At 34.4% G+C, this 20,271-nt stretch overlaps 1 protein-coding gene across 1 annotated transcript in view; it reads left to right on the top strand.

Annotated features, from left to right (window-relative positions):
• The window catches only part of NETO1 (neuropilin (NRP) and tolloid (TLL)-like 1), a 63,405-nt gene that overhangs the window by 18,550 nt on the left and 24,584 nt on the right, over window positions 1-20,271 (top strand). Inside the window, exons 4-5 of the mRNA XM_010192476.1 lie at window positions 16,826-16,867; window positions 16,984-17,111. Of these exons, the coding sequence (XP_010190778.1) occupies window positions 16,826-16,867; window positions 16,984-17,111 (170 nt within the window). The remainder of the gene's footprint in view (window positions 1-16,825; window positions 16,868-16,983; window positions 17,112-20,271) is intronic.

The following is a 20,271-nucleotide window of genomic DNA, read 5'->3' as shown; positions in this document are numbered from 1 at the left end:
TTTTCATCTTCATGTATTGTATCTACAGGTTTCTGAGGTGTTAGGGGTATAGCCAATAAATCTTGACAATCACCTCAGAGCTTTTGTCTAATCAGTATGACTGTGGCCCTTCTGTTAGGCAGAAAAGCTATTTTTTATTTTAGCCACAAAATTGCGAGTGATCTGATTTTTTATCTGTCTGTATAGAAAATGATGCTTTTATGTTAGATAAAAAACTGTGTTTATAGCACTTGTTTTCAGTCACCCATATTTGTTAATTTGATATTTGCATAGGTTCAAGTAACTAATTGTTGATTTTGTTATCTGTTTAATGAAGTATTTCACAATTCTGATAGCAATAAATAAGATACTTTATTGACATATTTAGCTTTCCTTAACAGATTTTTTACTCTTTGAATAGTATTTCTAGTTATTTCTCCTTAAAGAAATACACACAAACCTTTGTTAGAAAGTTCCCAGATCTCTGTAACTAATAAAAAGAGTTCTTGCCCAATAATTAGTAGCTCTGATTCTACGCACTATAGTCTTTGGAAGTCAGTCATGTTTCTGCTTCCACAATTGAATATTGTTGTAGTATGCAATGGTTAGTAAATGAGTAAATATGTCAGATTCAAAATATATTCTCTCTTGGCCTTTTTTGGGTGTACTCCTCAACTATTTAACATTAGTTTATTTTCTTAAGGTTGTATCTATATTTTTTGTAACAAGGTCAATCCAGAGAGTCTCTTCTGCTTACCAGTACTGAGGTGAATGTTATTGAATATTGTTTCGTATGTTTGTAGTTCTCATAGGTGTATCTTGTCACCTTAATATATATTTTGTGATATTGATGGTTATGACCAATGTTGATTTGTTTACTCTTTGTTGAGAAATGCAGACAATGTAATTCTTTCATCTCAGATATCATATCTGAGCTTCTTTGGTGGTCAAGTCCAAAAGTAAGATCATTTTTCCTTCAACTTTGATATAAATTTTGTCCTAACTTTTTTGTAAATAAACTTTTATCTGGCCCATAGAGTATCTATGCCTTTGATCTGTCTTCTCTTTTTCTCTTATTTTCTGATATCAGTTAGATGCTGCAATCTTTAATATCATACTGCTATCACAGGGTAGAGAAATATTATCATGCATAGGCCTTTCCATGTGAAGAACAGAAATATAAAGATTTCTGTGAAAGGTGGATATCATCTCTGTGGCTAATTCTAGCCAATATATTTATTTTCCACCACAAATCTGGTGGAAAATCAAGAGCTTGAATCAAGCCTCTGAACACCCAGACTTACTCTTATCTGGTTTTTTCCTTTCTCTCTTTCACTTTCTCTCTGTAAATTTATAATGTATCTCAAGCTTAGTACAAGCTCTTTTACCATATATACCTCCACCTTATATATACACTAAGGAGTTATGAACAAAACTAATTTCAGTAATGTTAACTGATGTTATGTGTATAATAAATGTATGTATGTTATCCTAATAATTATAATGACAAATTGAAGACGTGCAAAGTCGATATTTTTAAATCTAGTTTTAAAAGAATCTTAAATTTAAAATATTAAAATTTATAATTAAGAGGTATATAACGTAAAAATGGATTCATGCAAGAGTCACCTGTTTATTGTGAGTGCTGTTTAATGTTTGTGAATGCTGAGTAAATGAAAGGGTTTTTTTTTCCTTACAATATTAATTCATGTTATGCAGAGATATTTGTTCAAAATCTCATAAGTAACATATTCTTCTGATCAACAGGGTATAGTTGGCAAAAAGGTCAGTCACCAAATACAGGATTACACAAGGGTCTGACATCCCTATTTAAAGTTTCAGAATTTGCTAGCCTCTTGTGGTCTATTTCTATAATGTCAAATAATGTAATTTTCACTTATCTTGTAGGTGTTTTATTGGCTAGCTTTGAAATAATTAAAAAAAGTCACAGTTTTAATTCTTGCAAATCTTTGAAATCAACTTTACACGCAGAATGCCACTAGCATAGCTAATGTTTTTGCTTTGGTTTGGGAAAGCCAATAAGTCATTTTTGTTCAATTTATGTTCAATGTGTAGATATTTTTAATTGGCACACATTTTGCAACTCCAAATGCTAGTTGTCTATTTTTTTTCTCTACAAAACCTGTTCATTTCACTAAGGCCCTGAGGCCAAATAATAATAACAGCTACTATAATTTAACACTATAATCCATCAAAAATCTCTGAAATTACTTTCCTATGTGCCCAAGGATAATTCCAAAGAACAGTTGCCTAAGCATACTATACTCAAATGCCGCACTGACAAGCCACTAAATCTAGTCCCAGTATAGCAAAGAACTTCAGGAAGCCTACATTTAAGCATGTACCTAAATCTAGGCAGTCTCTAGGATTGGGTACTTAAAGGTAAGTAAATTTAAATACTATCCACTACCTTTTAATCTATTGGACTAGATGAAAATTAAGTATTTGTCTATTTTGGAGAACTGAACTACTATTTCTTTTACTCTTTTTATTGATTAAAACTTGGTTTTCCACCTTTACACAAATCATGTAGTAGAATATCAATACAGTGTCTATTTGATCTGTATCACATAATATAGCCTTAAGCAGGCTCAACTTATTCTCTAATTTCCAGTTTATACTTGTTTTCATATTCTGTTACAGTAAGTTCACTTTTGTTGATGTTAGAACACTATGATTAGTGGTTATTTTCTGTATTCTTTTATTATTCTTCCTCTTGATATCCTTGTCTGTAAAAAATCACTTCAGAAGTGTCTGAAATGAAATTATTTTCTGAATGTACAATTGTATAATTTTCTTCAACCATGCTTAGAATTGAATTCATTCAGACAAGTTTTTTTGTCAAATCAGTTTTTCAATTAGGTTTACTACTTGTAAAATGAAGTAATACTAGTTCTTCAACCATTTGCACTAAGTACTGGTTCCACTTCTTGGATTTTAAATTTTAAACATAAAAGAAACTTTCCAGTAGACTTTTAGTACATTCCCAGGACTTAAACTTGCGGTACTGCATCTATTGCCAAATAGGCTTTTTAAAATAAAAATGGAGCAGTACTTAAGGATATATTTTTTTAATGGAACAATTATTTATTGATAGGAAAGGAGGCCCATGGCTTTTAGCATTATCATCTGGGTTTTTTTTCTCTAAAATTCAAAGTCAAGCTCCCAAAGAAAATCTCCACAAACAAGAGGTACCTAGGGAAAGCCAGGATGTTCTTTAGTATCTTTCTGCAAAATCTCATCTCCCCACTCTCGCTGATTTTGGAACTCAGTAAGAGTCAGAACCAAGGAGTAGTTGTCTTTATCACACACCTTTCCAATGATAAAGAAACTCAGATCTCTTGAGTCTAAGCTAGCTCATCTACAGATCTTCCAAAGAATGGTATTTGTATTCCATGCTGTTTCATACTTCCATGTTGTTGACAGCTATGACTATTTATCCCTGGTTAATTTGCTCTTTAGTCATTCATTTATTCAGCAATCTGCAGGCATTTAAAAATGCCTATGTTCTCTGTTCATTTATTTTCTAAATTAAGTTAGGACCAAGCATAAATACATTTAGGTGGTGTTGAAATTAGTTTAAGTAAAATAACTGGATTTAAGAAGATTCAAATTTAAGAAGTTTATTTTCTTTGTTAACCTGGCACTTTCAATTACATTTTTAGTATTTTTATTGTTTACCTTTTCTTTCCTCTTTAGATAAAAAACCCAAAACTTAATGGTTTGATAGAAATTACATTGTATTAATAAAAATGTGGTATCTGTATTTTATTACTTTAAAGAAAAAATTACTTTCAAATCTTGCATTTATAATTACTTAAGATTACTTAATTTATAATTACTTAGGACTACAGAATTCTTTAACCACTCTTGTCTTCATAGTTTTAATTTTTTTTTCCCCAAAGTGGTTTCACTGCAGTCCAATATATTTTATCTAGTGTATTCTGATGCATAAAAACATTATCTACAACTTCATACAATACAGAAAATATTTCAGCTAAAAAAGCTAAATTCTTGTTTGTTTTAAGAATGAGACTTCTATTCATACCAATGGAGTTGGATGCACTGCCAGGCAGGCTGCATTTGGTCTTGTGTTGTGGTATGCCATGATATTTCAAACCTGATTTAAGAGTGCTTTGCAATCACATGGGCATGCAGTCTAATTGAGAACCACTCATTAAAAATATGCTAGTCATTCATAATCAAATCAGGTAACATTACTGTAGCAAAATTACTTCTGCCCTTAGAGAGCAGTTCTCAAGACAGACATTTCTGTTTCTTATTAAAAATGCATGATATAACAAATACCACAACTATTCAAGTGCACAAATATCTGTTTGAATAGAGAGGTCCATTGCTCTAAAATGACTCTTCCTCTCAAGACTCATCTTATTTATGTCAAATGCACATTGTTTATATGATCACGGCATATTCTGCAATTCAGTAGGTAAATGAGAGTCTGACATTAATGTTTCCTCAGACAGATTTGTAGAGGAAGGATACTTTAACTTCAGTGACACAAAATGTTTTGGTCTGTGATACACAGATTAAAATGGACTAAATGAAATTCAGATTATATCTTTTTTTTTAATATTTAGGGTGATGATATCTACCAAGCAATTGAAAATCCTATTGAAAGTTGAACAACTGAAAATAGCAAAATTGTGAAAATAAGTAATAAAATGCTTTTGATGAACATTTAAGATAGATTGTTTTAGAAATCATTACACATTAGAGATGCAAAAAGGTTATTTGCATACTTCGATGTCAAAAGGCTACATTAAATATCTAGAAATTTGTGTTAAGAAAGATTGCTTGAGTCATGAGTAAGATGATGAGCACACAACTGCCAAATATTTTCTAAGAATAAACTGATGTCTGTGGCACATCCATTATTAAAAATTTATACTAGCATGACAGAAGCAGGCAGCGTGAAATGTGTTACTCTGGTCACATATCAGTCCCCTAGATGACACTGTTGAAGCCAGAAGATGTTGTGTAACAGGACTTACAAACATTATTTGCCAGATGTTATCTGATAGTTGAAGCTCAAGAGTCAATGTTATCAAATCTGCTCGTTGCAGTATGTGGGTTAATAAAAGACTGTATGATACTACTTGTTTTCTCTTGATTTCTTTCCTTTCTTTTCTTTCCTTTCCTGTAGTTCATTTCTCAACTCTATACAAAACTTAATATGAAAAGAGAATGCAGATAATAATAATTATTAAAAATATTTTGGTCTTCAACACTGATTTCATTACGTGGATTAGACAGTTGGCTATTAATTGCTACCAACTACAAAGTCCACAGTGAAATTATAAAAAATAAGTTTGTATGTTGTTGGGTTTTTAAAAATAAAATATTACATACTCGTTTAGTAGTTTGAATATCAGATATGGGTAATTTGAATTTCTGTAATTGTATGTGCTCTCCTCACAAGAATAATTTGTAGCATTAATATAGTTGTTTGTATGCCAGAAAATTGCATATAAATGATGTTCCAAGATATATGGATCAGTGATTTATCAAGGGATTTTAACTGAAAGGGGTTTTTGTTGGTTTGGTTTTTTTTCTTTATCACTAGAGCTTTAAATGTCTCTTTCAAATTAAGCTAGGAAAAATCCTGCTGTTTGGCAGTCAAAAACTTGATCTAGTCATGAAATTTAATTATTGCCTACTTGTTGGGTAAGCGGCTCACCCATACTTAAAAATCCCAAATACTATGACAGACCATCATGTTTGACCTGCTACTGTTGAAACTGAAAACTGTCCTGACACCTAATTTCTTCTAAATATTACCACATCAGCAGAAGAACTGGACAATCTCTAATCAGTACCCACTTTGCTGTTCTTTTCCCAGTCTCTTCAGCCAGTTAATGGTAATATTGTGTATTGTACAAAGCAAACATAAAGACTTAGAAACATTGCCTTTCCAATGTGTAATTTAGTGAATCACAATGGATTTTTTTCATGGTGAATGTGATACAAAAGACCAGTTTTCATTCTCTGCATGAGGCTGAGCCAGTCAATCACTGTAGCACCCAATAAATCAATTGCTAAATTCAGGTCAGACTGTGGGCCTAAACACGCTTCTGTTAAGAGTCGATATTACAACTCCGAGTAAATCTCGTGGAAATCAAATTGTTGCTTCAGACTGGTAGATTTTTCATAGAGGATAAAACCTGTGAATCTGTTGAATTCCATGGAAACTATATTTTTTTGACCTAATTTTATGATGATAGAACAAAAAAATTTATAATCTGTACTGAATATAACCACTGTTTAAGTATAGCTGAATCTAGAGTTTTTGAGGTGTGAAAAAGTCAGTGGTAACTGAGTTTTTATAGACACAAATATAAATCTATTCAAACTCTATATTACAGACCTTCAGTTGCCCACAGACTCATTTGTCTGCTGATGTTCATGACAAACCAGTTTAAGAATCGGTTAGTGAACAGAAAGCATGTGCCACAAATGATAATCAAAGAGGAGTGAGAATCCATCAGAATGATCTTATTGTTTAATGAAAATGTTAAAAAGGCTGAAGACAAGACCCTCTGATTTAGAATTTATCATCTTGTTGATTTTTTCATGTGAACATTGTCGTGGTTTAGGGCATATAGCAAAATATGTCTTACAGAGGAGCAACAATCTTTTTTCATTAATTTAAGAGGAAACAGTTTGAGGCTAGGGATGGTATGAACTACGCTTGTTTTAGGCAAATACATAATAGGGCTTTCCTCATGAAAATAATAAAAGTCCCAGCTGATCTAGTGTCTTTTTTCTAACAGATTATGTCTATATTAGGTCAGTATTAGTAATTAATTGTGGTTTGAACTGTTCTTTGGCACTTTTAATTGCATGAAATTGGAGAAAACCCATCTATATGAACATAAGGGAATGTTACTTTTATGAATTTGTAACCAACAACAAACAGATGAACTGTAAGGCCAAAAACCTAGCTACAAAGCCTTACTTGTAACCAAAAATTTATCAAAAAGTTTTCCTCCCATAATCTCGGGAGAAGTTGAATTTCATAATACTGAAGAGTGAAAGGTTTATTGCTCCCTTCCCATATATTATTTATAGGACTTAAATATCTGAATGTTATCTCATGTAATAAAATGTATAATTCATAAATTTGTGAGTAATTAAGTAGGAATTCACAGTTTAACAAACAGACTTTTCTTCTTCCTGACAACTGGACCATGCAAAACTGTTCCTCAGAGAAAACTGCTACCCTATGTTCTTAAAAAGACAAAGAAGCAAAAGAAAGTGCAATAATATCTCCAAGACAGCTCTACTGTATACTCTGTAGCAAAAGCTGATAAAAACCCATCTTCTTATCCTGTGGAGAGGGCTTTGTACATTTAGGAAAACTGCTGAGGTCAACACTTCAGTGTTCCCTGAAAGAATGATTTCTACGCAGGAAACCTCCTAAAGGTAGCAAAAAGAGGAGGAAAACTCTGGAGTTACTAAAGGTATACTGCTATAGATGCCAAAAGGACAGGACAGAAGACTTTTTTTTTCCTGCAGTTGTTTCCTGGACTTGGTGTTGATGTGCCTTCCTCAGCAATTCATTGAGCTATGTGGATCTTAGCGTTCCTTTTCTTGCTCACTGAAAGTGTAGGTTTAAGCTCTATTGCATTGTCTGTGGTGGGAACATATTACAATAAGACTTGGCAATTTGGTTTAACAAATTAATTTCCCTCTTCTTTTGATTTTGTTAGGGGGTTTTTTGTTGGATTTTGGTTGTTGGTTGGTTTGGATTTCTGTTTTTCCAATTTTGAAAGACAGCATTCAGGCTCCATTGGGAGTAAAAAACTTAAAATTCTCCCTTTGATGCTAGACACCGTTGGTTTTCTACTCTGGATATAGAATAAATTTTTAAAACGTCCTGTGACATTGTTTTTTGGAATAATATGAAGAGGTTTTTATAAAAAAGCACTACAATATGGATCATGAAATAACTCAAAAATATACCAGTTGTATGGTAAACTAATGAATTACTTCTTGCTTATGGCTATTTCACTTCTTTCCACTCTAAGGATCATATTTTCTGGAGTACTGTTTCTGCTTCATCCCTTTCTTATATCTTATACAGCCAGATGATTAAGCAATCAGTTGTTTTTACAAACACAACTCAATTCCCTTTCAGTGCTCTCTGACAAGGTTATCCATTTCAGCAAAAGTCCACTCGGTGATCTGCTAGGCTGCAAGATGAAAATATTTGGAGACAGCACAAGAAATATCTTATTAAAGTGGAAGGTGAACTGTTCACATATGAAGCTAGAGGAGATATTTGAATTTCTCATGTGAGATGCAGTTATCTTCAAAAAGATACCAATAACCTACATGGCATAGCTGGCATGGCTAGCTACAGCAAGGGAATGTCAGTAGGTGTAAACATCCTAACTTTTCTGTTTGTATTGAAAATGTGTATCTGTGGTCAACTACGGTTTATTCAGTGTTATTTGAAGTAGCACAAATAATACATTCTACTGAATACAATAGCTGAAAAAGATGTAACTTTTCATTATTGGGAACACTGTAGTGAATGCATTAATTCTGTTGAATGTTCTGAGGTAAAACTAGGAGAAAGCATTTCTCTAACTAATGTTATTTTATGTCACCAAGTTATTCCCATAAGTTCCCTCTGTCCTGGGAAATCTACTCTACGGACTGAAACAGCATGAACAGCTTCTCTGAAAGGATATCTAGATTTAGCACTCACTAGTAGAAAGCAATAACCACACATAAACTGGTTCAATCTGAAAAAGTAATGCCTAGCAATCAGTTGTGGCTAAACCCTCTGGCTATTTTTTTCCTACATTTCTGCCATGAACTTGAAGTGTTATTTCCCTGGGTTAGGCTAAGAGTGTAACAAACCAATGAGACAGATCCCAGGTCGTAGTAGTTTTATGCTGAAATGGCATGACTAGAGAGACACATATGAGATACCCTCCTTGACTGACAGTCAGCCCTGGTGGTCAAGTCAGCTACACTGTCGTAGCAAGGCTGCATTGCTCAGATAAAGTGGGCTCTTGAGCACATTTATTCTTGTTTCACACGTTTCTGGTCAGCTGACAGAAAGGTATATGCAACCCCTGAAATATTCATCATAGGATCATTTTTCCCTGCATTTCCATACTCACTATGCTGCATAAGGGGAATATGATGCCTAATTGGAGTGCTCAGCTGCTAGTATAAATATTTAACATAATTAAAATGATATGTCAAATAATCACAGATGTATCATCAAGACTCCCAGACTTCCTCTTTCCAGTCAGCAGTCAGAGTATGGCATTGTTGCACATTCTTGCTCTCCTTTCTCACTAGGTCAGTTCCAAGAAGCATTTCTTACTTCTGGGATTTATATGTACATATCAAATAGTCTGAACACCTTTTGAGGATGAGGCCCAGGCTCTCGTGAGTCCTCTTATCTTCTGACATGGTTCCTACCCATGCAGAATTTACACTGGAGAAATAACCTACTCCAGACAGTTTACAGAGTAGACAAAGAAGGCAAGTAGGCTAAGATCTCAAGTCCTGCCATTGTTTGCACGAAAAGAGAAATTGAGGTGCAACATCTGTAATCATGTAGTCTCTTCATTCAGACACTTCTTGTCTGCTCAGTTTGACCAATCTTACTAAGGAATTATGTAAAGACATGGATTTTCTTTTTCTGGTGGTACTTTTTTCTCATTTCCACATAGATGTTAAAGAAACAAGTACTAACTTTTGGTATACAAGTGTCCCTCTATTTACAGTATATTTCATCTTAATGAGGTCACTATAGCTGTGCAGTTTGCAAATCAGTATAATACATTAATTTCACTATAAAGATAGTTTGATTGTAAGTATAAGTCGAGATTAGTAAACGTGACAAAACAAAAAACTGAAAAAAGAATTTGTATTTTAGAAATAAAACTTCTGGGTGGCAGCTTGTGTTATTTTAACAATGTAAGGAGTCTGATTAAAGTAACTAGAGTATGTTGACTATGTTATTCTAAGTATGAGTTTACTTCACCTACTGTTCACAGCAGTTATTTATAAAATTTCTTCCTAAGACAAATATCAGCTTTAGTTTACTTTACTGTGAGTCAGGTCACCAAAAGCAAGACGAAGTAATGTCTCCTTATGGAGTTACATCCTCAAAACCAGTTTCTCAAACTTCTTTAAAGTACAAAACTTTTTTGGCTTTTTTGGCTTCATATGGTTTCTTGGTGATCTAATAACAGGTAGAAATACCAAGAGTCATATTCACCTCTATATTTGCATTTAGCACCTTTAAGTTCTTTTGTGACTTTGCTAAGGAATGAAAAATTTGAGAAGCATTGTTTTAGATTATAAATATATACCCTCCAAAATAGCTGCCCTCGCTTACAATATTGTTCTTAAAAGAAAGAACAAAGAAAACAAAGAGCAAATACAGCACATGTGATTTCCAGCTATAATTATTAAGGAACTGTTTTTCAGAATGTCTAGCAAACTATAGGCTTTCTCTGAAGATTCTTTGGTAACTTTAAAACAGATACAGACATACTGAATTTTCAACAAGACTACAGAGTTGAAAATATTCATCAGAACAAATGTAAGTTTTGGCTAACAAGAAAATAATTTTTATATTTTTGCACATCTAGTTCACTTAGTACTTTTTCTTAACTCTCCCTAGCAGAATAGCATGGTCCTCTTGTTGGTACACCTCACAAAAAATGTTTACTTATAGAAATGTTTTTCTATTTTAGAATTGCTTTAGTGATTCTTCAAGCAGACTTTTATGCTTTTAAAATCTTTTGGTCATCATCCTCCAGTGTTTTCACTGTATCACCAAACACTAGGATGAAACCACATAAAATACCTTAGATTAATCCTGCTATTCTGTACCGAGTTCCGCAAGCTTTGCTTTTACAGAGAATTATGTTTCACCCCTCAAGAGGGCAGAACTGGTTTAGGCTCCTAGAAAACATTGTAGAAGAGCCTGACTTCATAAACTCGAGAATAAAGGACATGGTGGTGGCTTGCTGAATAATGCAATTAACCTTACTTTTCCAGAGCATTTACATGTAAAATAAGGCCTCTAATCAGTTATATGACAGAGAAACAAATATTTATCGTCTATTCAATAAGTAAAAATATACAGTTTTCCTATCTATAATTAGAAAATATTGGTTCTATGTATTGTGACTACTTTGTGAACATATCCATTAAAAAGGTGGGGGGATGTATTCACAAACAGCAAAAACTCCGTTATGTTTCAAACATCAACACTTTGTAGTGTATAGTTTGGTCAAATAATTCCTTCATTTCTCATTTATACAAGAAAAGAATGTAAAAATTCCTCAAAAGTTAATCAGAAGCAGGTCTCTCCTGCGCCACGATTTTGTGGTACACATTTCTTCCATATTTCAAAAGAGATATTGAAACATCTGTTGACTTAAATCATCCAACTTCCAAGAGTGAGTATCTATTATTTCGATCAGTACAAGCAACAGTTTTGATGTTGACAGTGTAAAAAAGTGTCCAAATGAACTTTATATGAAAAAATAAGGAAACTGATTACTAAAATATGAGAGATTTACTCACAAATTTGTGCATTTGTAAGAAAGAAAATACTCTAATTTTTAAGTATGACTTAAAATTACTTTTTAAAGCCTTGCGGGATCTGTCTTTGAAGACAGGTTGAACTGTTGTGATAACTAAGGATTTTTTATTAAAAAATTTATCTTTCAAAATAGATTTGTAATATTACTTACCAGCAGAATGTCTTCTTGCTAGTAATTGGTTTGGACTTATTGCATTTCCATTGTTTCTGTTAGATACTATCTATCTGTCTTTTACAGAAATCACTCAAGAAATAGAATTTTAAACAGTTTTACTCTCTGTGCAAGTGACTTAGAGTGAGAGAGTGCATGCATACATGTATGCATAGATGGATAAATATGTTTCTGTGTGGATATGACATAGTTGAGCAACCACATAAGATGTTGCAGTTTACATGTGGATAGAGTGATCTTCATACTTTTTGAAGACTTGTCCTGGTTTCGCTGGGATTGAATCATAGAATCAGTTTTCTATTCTGGAAAACTGCATTTCTGAAAAGACTGCAATACTTGATGTCATGGGAATGCAATTGATATGACATTTTATTTTAGTGTTTGACCAACACCGGTATGCAATGTTCAAGGTCTTTAGCAGTTACCAAGTTAGCCAGGTGCAGAAGCTGGGTGGAGTGAAAGCTAGGGCAGCTCACCCAAGCTGACCAACAAGATTAATCCATACCATAAATGTCACTCACTATAAACTGGGAAGTTTGGTGGGGATGCTCTCTCTTTCCTCACTGGTTGTCATCCCTGGAGGATCTTGCCTGTTGTTCTGCTCCTGAGGCTTACTTCCCAACCTGTGACCACTCTGTCGGCTGAGTATAACTTAGTGTACATTACACTAATATTAATACTAGTTTATTATTATTATTTTATTAAATCTTTTTTTATTTCAACCCACAGGTCTCCTTTCCTTTGCCTGACTCTGCTCCCCATGTGGGAAGGAGTCACCGGATGATAGAACAACTGTCTAAATAACAAGAAGAGTCAACCCAGTTAACCTACAATCCCTTTTTACTTTACAATTTTCTTTATTTAATAAGCTTTTTGAGCAACCAGGTGCTCCAACTCATTAAAATTTTCCTCTTGTTTTTGCATTTAAATTCCATGTTTGCTAGCTGCTTAAAAAAGCCAGACTTGTTGCATCTTAACTGTGAAACTAAAAATAAAGAAATGTAGCATGGTTTCCATGGATCAGGTATAGAATAGATCCCAGAGCCAGCACCCAAAACCTTTAGAGGCTCCCATGAAGACCTAGCGGATCCATTTGAAACCAGTCCTTAATACTGCAGATTTATCCAGCATGTACATATACGTTCCTATGACTCAAAGCAAATTCCACCAAAACAAGTCTGCACTGTGATAGTGTCCTGGGTTCGACTTGGATAGGGTTAATTTTTCAGAAGAAGCTGGGAGGAGGTACAGTCAGGATTTCTGACCTGAACTTGTCAAGGAGATAATTGATACAATATGATGGCCATACTCAGGATATAGCTTGGGTCAGCTGGCTGGAGAGGGAAGTTTTGTTTGCAGCTGGGGAACAGGCTGATCGTCAAGTTCTGGGTAGTGAGCAAATTCATTGGACATCGCTTGCTTTATATATTCTTGTTACCATTGTTACTATTTCTTTGTTCCTTGTGGTGTTCTATTAAACTGTCCTTATTCCAACTCACAAGGTGTTTTTTTTTCTACCTTCTTTTTTTTCAATTCTCCTCCCCATCCCACTGGGGAGGAGGAGTGAAGAACGGTCACATGGCTCTTTCTTTCCAGATGGGCTTAAACCACGATAGATAGAGGTTTGTCTAACTTCTATTGCCTTAGAGTTATCTTTCAACTAGTTATTTCAATATTAACTGTTTCTGGTACCACTGAAAGAACCTGATTTCATCATCTTTGCACCCTCCATTCAGCTATTTATAAACATTCGTAGGATCTTATCTGACTCTTTTCTTCCCCAAGCTGAACAGTCCCAACTCTTTCACCCATTCCTCATATGAGACATGCTTCAGTACCTTAATCAGTTTCATGACATTTTGCTGGACTGTTTCTAGTAGCTCCATATCAATTTTGTACTGGGAAGCGCAGAACTAGACACAGCACTCCAGATGTTGCTTTACCAGTGCTGAGTAGAGGGGAAGGATCACCTCCCTCAACCTGTTGGTAGCACTCCTCCCAATGCAGTCCAGGATATTTGTAGTTTTATTTAGTGCTAGGATACATTATTTGTTCATGTTCAACTTGGTGTCTACCAGGACCCCCTGGTCCTTTTCTGCAAAGCTGTTTTTCAGCTAGGTGGATCCAGCATGGGGTTGTTCCTCCCCAGGTGAAGGTATTCATGCTTTCCCTTGTTAAATTTTACAAGGTTTCTGTCAGCCTGTTTCCCCGGCCTGTTGAGGACCCCTGGATGGCAGCATGACACTCCGGTGCATCAGCCACTCCTCCCAGTTTTGTGTCATCAGCAGACTTTTACTCTGCCTCATCATCATTCATTAGTGAAGATGTTAAACACCATCTGACCTAGTATTGATCCCTGAGGTACACCATTCATTACTGGCTTTCAAATAGACTTTGTGCTGCTGATCTCCATCATCATGGGCCTGGTCTTTCAGCCAGTTTCCAGTCTACCTCATGTCTGCTCATCCACTCCACTTTTCACTGATTAAGGAAATCTACAGATTGTCACCATTTTCTCCTTGGACCATTCTAAAGTTCCTCATTCTGCTTGTTTGCCAGTAACTAAATAACCTGGCACAGATTTTTGTGTCTTACAAGAAGTTTCAAATGTAATTCAGTGCTTCACAGAGACTTTATGGAAAAGCTTATAATAATAAATATTGCAGGAATCTATTATTTGTGGAATAGGTCAGAATATATAATCAAAGAAAATTTCTGGTTAATCTTTATTTTGTTGGTTTTGATTGATTTTAAAAGAGACGTTCAATGCTTCAGGAAAGAGCCACAGAACATTTTTTGGATTCAAAGTCTTCCATTTACATAACCTTCACACATTTTCACATTTCTTATGAAAATTCCTGGTTTCCTCTTTACATGCTTCACCTCTCCATTAAGAACATTCCCATTAAAAAAAATTGCATATTGCATTGCCCTCAAGGTCTATTGCCTCCAGTTCTACTCTTATTGTAGGTAATCAATCTTATTTTTCACAGCAAAATTTTCCTATCTTGGGAGGTTTTTCTAATGGGAACATAATTTTCATCAGGACTATCTGTCTATTGGAAAATCTAGATATTCAGTGTTTAGATATCATCAAGCAGATTCTGACTCAGCCGGACCGAAAATAAGAGTTTGACCGAAGTACATACAAAAGAGCTGATAAAGTATAATCTATTTAAGGGCAGAGTACATTAAAAACAAACATTTGGTGGGTAAATATGCTTAAACATGGTTGAATTTTCAGCATCTCTGATGATAACTTATTTACAGATTGCTGTTTTTATTATAGTAATACTTGTACACTATTAGCGTTCAATGAAGTGTATCACCTCAGGTGTCATAGATTTTATTTCATTATCATTCCTGAGATGTCGAAAAGATTATTTTTCAAAACTAAGCAAGATGTACCATATTTCTAGAGTTTTAACAGATTGTACAGTTCTATGTGATTTTATTCTAACTGTATTGGTAACAAAGCACACGGAATCACAGAATGGTAGAGGGTGGAAGTGACCTCTGGACATTATCTAGTCCAACTCCCCTATTAAAGCAGCTTCACCTGGAACAGGTAATGAACATATACTTTCAGAATTGGTTTGTGGGTCAAATTGCATGGTTCAGATTACACTTTGGCCTGGATTCTAGAACTCCTTTATATGAAAACTTCTTCATGTGGAAAAGTCCCAACTGGACCTTTTTCTCCTTTCCTCCTCTGTACTTTGCAATGTGGTGGAGTGATTTCAGTAGATCAGAGTGATCCTTGCAAACTCAGCAAAAGGAAGAAATGTATTAGTTACACTAGACATGGTTTGGATGTTAATTTGAACCACTAATCAAAATAAGTTTCCTTTAAGTATCTTTCTTTCAGCGCTAGATATCAACATCTGAGTATATTAACTGAAATATTTAATTACTTCTAGTGTTTCTAGTTTTCATCTCTATCTTCTGATCTATAAAACTGCTTAAGATTTAACATTAATTGCCTACTAAATTCAGTGCCTTAAGTTCATGAATATTTACTCACGATTTATATTGTGCAACTGTAAAGGATAACTAGAAAGAATGACAGCGGCCTGGTTACAGAGAGATAGTTTAAAAAAGTGATTTTACAACTGCTATTTTTGATGTCAAAACAATCTCACGGTTCAGGTTAAAATGGCTTAACTTGCTCATAGAGCACTAGACTTTTTCAGGGTATTATTTGGTGATGACTTTTACTGTCCTGACTCGTTTAAGGCTATGGGTGAACAGCAGTTTTGGTGGTGGGTTGTTATATTTTAACTATTTTTTTAATACATTTCCTATTTCCAAACTTTCCCTTCCTTGTTTCTACACTGACCCAATCCTGAAATCATAAGATCAGTTCCATGAGTAGACTACATGGCTCAAACTCTACCTTGGTTTTTCTGTTGTGCAATCAAAACACCTTTTGAGGCCTGAGCACTATGTATGTGGCTCAGGAGAAACTTAATGCAGCGTGTTTGTATATAAGTGTTACTTGTTGTTATCAGAAGACCAGATACTATCAACTTGCTACGAGAAAAAAACAACAAAAAACACTAAGGGCCAGTGGATTTTTCTTCTTGTTTTTTTTTGTTTGTTTGTTTGTTGTTTTTTTTTTAAATGAGAAAAACAGTGTAGAGCATTCATGAGTGTTATAATCACACTGCAAAATGCAAAATAAGCAAAAGAATTTTGAATGGATTTGTTAATATATCCTTTCTTTAAACTGATGTATTAAACTAAAATGTTGTTAGCTCTGTGATATTCTTGCTTGCTAGTGCATGCAGAAATTTTTTTGAACTCACTCTTCTGAAAGGGAGAGACTGATAAAAGCAGGTTTTCATAACAGAAAAAAAGAACTTGTTATGATAGTATCAGTAATTTCTACATTAATAAATAGTGTGTTGCCATAGTTTTGAAAAATTTCTTACTTCCAAAGAATATATGTGTAATCATATCACTGAAGCACACTGTCAAATTTTAGCACATTGACATTACAGCTAATATACTGAACAAAACTAATTTTCTCTTTCTCAATTTTTAAGATCCAGATTTTAAGGATCTTGGCGTTTTGAAACCATTGCCAGGTTGGTATGTTGTTTGTTGTTTTGTTTTTTTAAGTTGGAAGTCCTTGCACTCTGCTGTAGAAAATATTTTTGTTTGCTGTTCAGGTTTCATTTTTTTATGGTATTTTGTTATTCAGTTTGTGAGTTTGAGATGGGAGGACCTGAAGGAATTGTGGAATCTGTACAAATTGTCAAAGAAGGAAAAGCTTCTGAAACTGAAGCAGTAGACTGTAAATGGTACATCCGAGCACCACCCCGATCCAAGGTCAGTCCTTCATTTAATTTAAGAAATTGACTTTTCTAATATGTTGTGCATTTCTTAATACAGTCAGATCTTGTTTAATAACTTCACAGCTTGAACTTATAAACTATTTTCTCCTTCTGCCATGGAAGGGTAATTTGTCATCTCAGTCAAAATAACCTTTCTCCATAAATAACGATGTAGGCAGTGTTAATGTGCTTTTTGTCCCATAAGTAATTGTCTTAAATTCATCTTTAATTTTGCTCTTATTTTTAAAGAATCAAAGTGTTTTCTTAAGCAAGAGGTAATCTTATCACTTTAATTTTCAATTTAATTTAAATACCTAATACAGAGACAACTAAGGGAACACTGCTGCCTCCCTAAGGTCGTAATTTTTTCTCATCTGGGAACTGTGAAAATGGAGCCAAGGTGAATTCATGTTCCTCTGTAAGAGACCTTTAATTCCTTTAGTTTAGAGACACAGACAAAAAGAGATAGTGTTCTCATTTCTCTCCCACCACAGTCAGCAAGCCTTACCTTTGTAATGAACAGAAGAGAGCTGCAATGAATTTAAAAATTCTTTTCTTGAATTCACTTTGAGTTCCTCTTTTATCTATGGCTTATCAGTTATTACATGGATTAATTTCTGCTGCCTACACTACAATTTCTCCTCTCTTTGCAACTGGAACAGCTTTGTGCCTCCCACCTTCTTTCACTCACTGTGTTAAAGACAACTTCACATTGTACTTTTTCTAGCTGTGTTTTATTGGAACAGGAAAGATTTTAGAAAGGAGAATTTATATATCCACTAATCTCTGCCATCTTTAAACAGATAAGGTCTTTTTCTGTATAATCTCAGAGCAGACTGTACTGAATATATCTAACTGTTCCAGCATTTGGTATTGAATAAGCAGGAAGAAGGGTTTCCAGAAGTTAAAAAGTCATTAGTATCAGCATTTTTTTATTATGAAAGTTTAGGAGAGAACATTTGGCTCATAAAGACTACAAATAAATTATTTTCAGAATATACTTTAATCTCATATTTTCTTTTACTTTTGGATAAATTCAATATTCATAGAGGTTTTCAATTAAGTAGATGAGCTCCCCACTTTGAAACAGTAAGTAGCTATAGATGTAAAATGACTGGACTGATGAATGCTTATTACAAATGATATATACTTAGGTATTAGTAGAAAGAAAGCAGGTAAACACAAAATTAGAATAGTGCTTACTAGAATCAGCAGAAATAAATAATCTGATAAAATTGTCCTATAGTCTTAATTTCAGTTTATGTTTGGTTGGCAGATAATGTCATTGTGATATTCTCACTTGATCTAACTCTAAAGTTCTATATGATTCAAAGTCCTCCTAGAAATCCCATATTTACTTATCTGTAGGACTTATCCACACTTCATTCCTGATGTAAAAATACGAACCATGTTGCTACATAACCATAAACACGGTCTGTAACAGAAGAATGTAAAACTACCAGTGTTAATAGAGGATTAAAGACTGTTAGTTCTTCATGAACTTAGAATCACAGAGTGATTTGGGTTGGAAGGGACCTTAAAGATCATCTAGTTCAACCCCTCTGCCATGGGCAGGGACAACTTCTATACGTGCATTTAGTTGTGTTGCATTTAAAAAAGTGTATACCAATTGAAAATCATCTGGAAGGAAAAGTGATGAGAGAGTTCTAGAAAATCTGAGGAAAGACTGGCTGTTATTTCATGTCTTCTAGAACATTTTATGAAGGAGCATGATACCAGATAATAACAGACTTTTATAATGAGGAGGGTATATGCTCTGATGTCCATGGCTATAGGATAAATCATGATCCTGCACTCCAAAAGAAAGATTTAAGTTAGATACTAGAGAGGAAAATTTTGAACAGCAGGGAGGGGATTATGAATGATTGGTTAAGGAAGTTTGTTCAGCCAGCATTGCTAGATGTATTAAAGTGCAAGTTAGGTAACAATCTATGAAAAATGAGAGAAACATTAATAATCCTATCTTTAGGCAGAGGGGTGGGCTGGGTCATGTCTTGACAAATCTTGCTGCTCCCATCTTACAGAATTCTCTGGGCAGAGATAGGGCAATAAAAGCATATAAATCAGTGTTTCCTAATGTGAAGTTGTAAGCTTTTTCAGCAAGCTAGGGAAAAAAACCCTAAATGTTTTCAAGCCTAGATTCATCTTAGAGGGCTAAGTCCAATTTAGCACTTGAACATTCTTAGTGTGCTTTTTACGTGTGTGTAAAAATGTACGTGCATGTATATACACACACATATGGTCATGGTATAGCCATACTGGGAAAGGTTGAAAAATTTTCAGATACTAAGGAAGGAATTAGTGAATAAAATAAATTAAAAAAAGGTATGAAGGTTTACGGTAAAATTGTTTATGGACCTGATTCAATTGAACTGGATTCTATTGTCTATATTTCACAGTAAGCTTTCTTTGTGCTTTTCTAACCTTGAACTAATGACATATTCAGTACAATAATTCAGTGACATTCTGATTTATGGCAGCTTTCACCTATGAAAACACACTCTCCTGCTAAGAACAGTAAGAACTCAGCAGATGTCTTTAAATCCACATGTTCCTGTACTCTGGGCTGCACAGTTTGTGACTGGGAACTATGCCTAAAAGGGCAGAGTATCTCAAACAGAGTTTGGGTTGGATCTTTACATCTTTAGTTTCTTAATTAAACTGCGCCAGAATGTGGGCTGCTTGCAATTACATTTGGCTTAAGCTCATCCAATCTAAACTGTCTGTGGAAGCAAGATGCAAGTCCTTTCCTTGGTTTGTAATTCCAGATTCAAGCCAAGTCTGAGCTCAACATATGAGCAATGAGATCAGTCAGGGAGTATGAACTTGAGATCTTGAAGACTGAGTTTCAAACTGACAGTCTGGGTGTAACATTGCTGCTGTCCTCCGCAAGCTGGAATGGAACAAAGAGTAGCAAATTTCTACACAGGTAAAGTAGATCCATCACTGATTAACTTACAAAACTAAAAGCAAAATGCTGAAAATACAGGCAGAACTGAAACTTTCTGGAAGTGCAGAAGACAGAAGAAGGCAATTTAAACAAGACTTCAATCTATATGTAGACCTGAAGCCTTAGATTTGACAGTGACTGGTTGCAAAGTGTGTATTTCATTTAATCATTCAAAGTCAGTTCC

Source organism: Mesitornis unicolor, unplaced genomic scaffold, assembly GCF_000695765.1.
Source record: "Mesitornis unicolor isolate BGI_N332 unplaced genomic scaffold, ASM69576v1 scaffold25959, whole genome shotgun sequence".
NCBI classification, from domain to species: Eukaryota; Metazoa; Chordata; class Aves; order Mesitornithiformes; family Mesitornithidae; genus Mesitornis; species Mesitornis unicolor.
This window is presented reverse-complemented; position numbering and strand designations above follow the sequence as displayed.